Below are 2,493 nucleotides of genomic sequence, written 5' to 3'. Positions count from 1 at the left end.
ATTGACTTCCCTTAAACAGACTGCAATAACCTCTAATTCTGCCTTTTTACGAATTCGTCCCTGTGTCCATCCTTCTCCCTGTATGTTCCTGTACCGCTGTCCCATGTCCCGCGTCTTACTGTTTGTGGTCGTCTTACAAATCCTTTGGTCTGTCTTTGACATGCTCCTTTCCTCGTAATGGCTCTTATCCTCCATGCTGCTCAGTTTGAAATGAGCCAGCGATAGTACCAAGCAACCATACGTTACTTGGATATTTGTTATTCTTCTACCCATCCTGAGTTGCTCTTAGCAGACGGTGTGTACTGTCTTCCGCTTTGTGAAGGCTTTTTACTAACCCTTCTCAGGACTTGCTGGAATGTGTTCTTGATCCTCCACATGCCCCCGTGGAGGTAGTGGATCACCTGTTGGCTTCCCCATGGAGATTTATAGTAGGACCACCTTGTTAACATTAAAGAATTGATTGCTTTTAACTTTGCTATAAATGCATGTCACTGTTCAACCTCTTGTCCTTGTGGGGGGTGTTGTTGACACTGCCCACGATATCATGAGGTTGTTTTAATCACCTGAAATACTGCTGATAAGCCTCATTATCAATCTGGTCAAAATTGGCTGGCCATGTTGATTCGCTTTATAACTTTATATGAAGTTCCGTTGAACAGCTTACGACTATAAGAGGATCTGATTCAGTGGTGTTCATTCCTCCCCCCTTAATCTTTAGGATGTCCAGTTGCCCCATCTCCTGACCCTGTGTTGCTCGGTTATTCTTTTCTTGACCCAGTGGTGTGAGGTTGCCCCACTTCGTAACCCCGTGGTGTGAGGTTGCCCCACCTTGTCATCCTATGGTGTGAAGTTGCCCCACCTCATGACCCCATGGTGTGAGGTTGCCCCACCTCGTGACCCAGTGTGTGAAGTTGTCCCACCTTGTGACCTTGTGGTGTGAGGCTGCCCCACCTCGTGACCCGGTGGTGTGAGGTTGTCCAACTTGTCCCATCTTGTTAAGTTATTGTATATGGCTACCGTATCCGTGCCTTTGCGGTATGAAGATGCCAGAATCCTTGAGTAAATGATGCAAGGTTACCTAACCTTGTGGCTTGTGGTGTGATATAAGTGGCGTGAGGTTACTCCACTCTTTAACTTATGGTGTGAGGTTGCCCCACATTTGACCTCGTGAGGGTGTACCCTCTCCTTGCATGAGTAACCCCGCATGCCCCTCGCGTGCTCCTCCCTGCAGAACTACGGCGACCCCGGCGGCCTGAGCACAACCCCGCTGGTCATGCTGCCCGGGTACTCCTCCCCCGCCTCCTCCCGCGGCTCCCACTCCACGCACTCCCACTCCAGCCACTCCCACTCCAGCAGCCACTCCAACCAGGCCTTCGTCTCCGCCTCCGCACCCGGAACCCCCGGGTCCTCAGGGCCGATCCGGGACTCGGGTCTGCAGGAGGCCATCGAACGGGTAAGTGAGCAAAAGGTAGTCCCGCACCTGCATGCCGTGACGCCGCGCCTTCCTGGCATCACTCCTACCACTGTGTGCCTTTGTTGGGTCGAGCCTGTGGTGTGAGGGCCTCTTCCAGCCGCAGGCCCGCACATCCGCAGGGCTTTCTGGCCTCAAGCTTAACTAGCATTGGGACTAGATATGTCTAATCTGCTGTACATCTTATTATTTTATTGATTCATGTTCACGGGAGTCAAAAACTCCAGAAGTAAAAATTTGCATGTTTGACACATTTTATTTGATTTACTTAAATATTCACACTGTCTTTCTATGGTTTTGTGTTCATCAAATTTGTTTGTGTTTCAGCTGAAGGAACAAGAAATGCAGAGGAGGCGAGAAGAACAGTTTAGAGAACATGAACAGGTAAGTTGTTGCTCCGAGAGGGACCACCAATCACATTCCTATTTGCAGGTAGGGAGATGTTTATACACTGAAGCAATAGGAATGATAGAAAACACTAAAAATGACCAGAGAACACATGTGAGGGAGTTCGGGAATGGTTATGCAAAGGATCTTTATTACATGTAGCGAATTATTAAGAAATATATTGTTTGGCGTGAAAAACGGTCTCATCCTGCTGTTGCAAAGGGAAACCCAAGGTCACGATCCGGGACGTATAGGAAGGGGAGGAGAGCCGTGCCATTCCCATAAGTTGACTTACCGCAGGTGTTCTTCAGGAGAGAATATGATTGGTTAGGTCAGGCACACCTTTGCATTGGTTTCCGTTAAAATAAGCCGCGCGTTTTCCTCGTCTGTATGGGTATGGTTGAGGCCGGAAGTTTGCTCGCTGGCTGGCAGTTAATGATTGCAGAAAACAATTGATTATAGTGTGATATACAAAGCAACTCGCATTTCCTAGCATTATGTTGCGGTTGGAATATTTTTGTGGTACTAAAGGGCAAATAGCACAAAGAAGTTAAATGATACATTAATTATACGATGCAGTCAGTTTACGGCAGACTTAAACACATACAGGCGCACATACGCGAACACGCACACGC

At 48.2% G+C, this 2,493-nt stretch overlaps 1 protein-coding gene across 1 annotated transcript in view; it reads left to right on the top strand.

The window, feature by feature from the left end:
* The window catches only part of LOC119589141, a gene marked incomplete at its 5' end in the record, with an annotated part of 121,515 nt that overhangs the window by 26,227 nt on the left and 92,795 nt on the right, over window positions 1-2,493 (top strand). The window contains 2 exon segments of the mRNA XM_037937718.1: window positions 1,232-1,453; window positions 1,799-1,855. Of these exon segments, the coding sequence (XP_037793646.1) occupies window positions 1,232-1,453; window positions 1,799-1,855 (279 nt within the window).

This window comes from Penaeus monodon, chromosome 25, assembly GCF_015228065.2.
Source record: "Penaeus monodon isolate SGIC_2016 chromosome 25, NSTDA_Pmon_1, whole genome shotgun sequence".
Taxonomy (NCBI): Eukaryota; Metazoa; Arthropoda; class Malacostraca; order Decapoda; family Penaeidae; genus Penaeus; species Penaeus monodon.
This window is presented reverse-complemented; position numbering and strand designations above follow the sequence as displayed.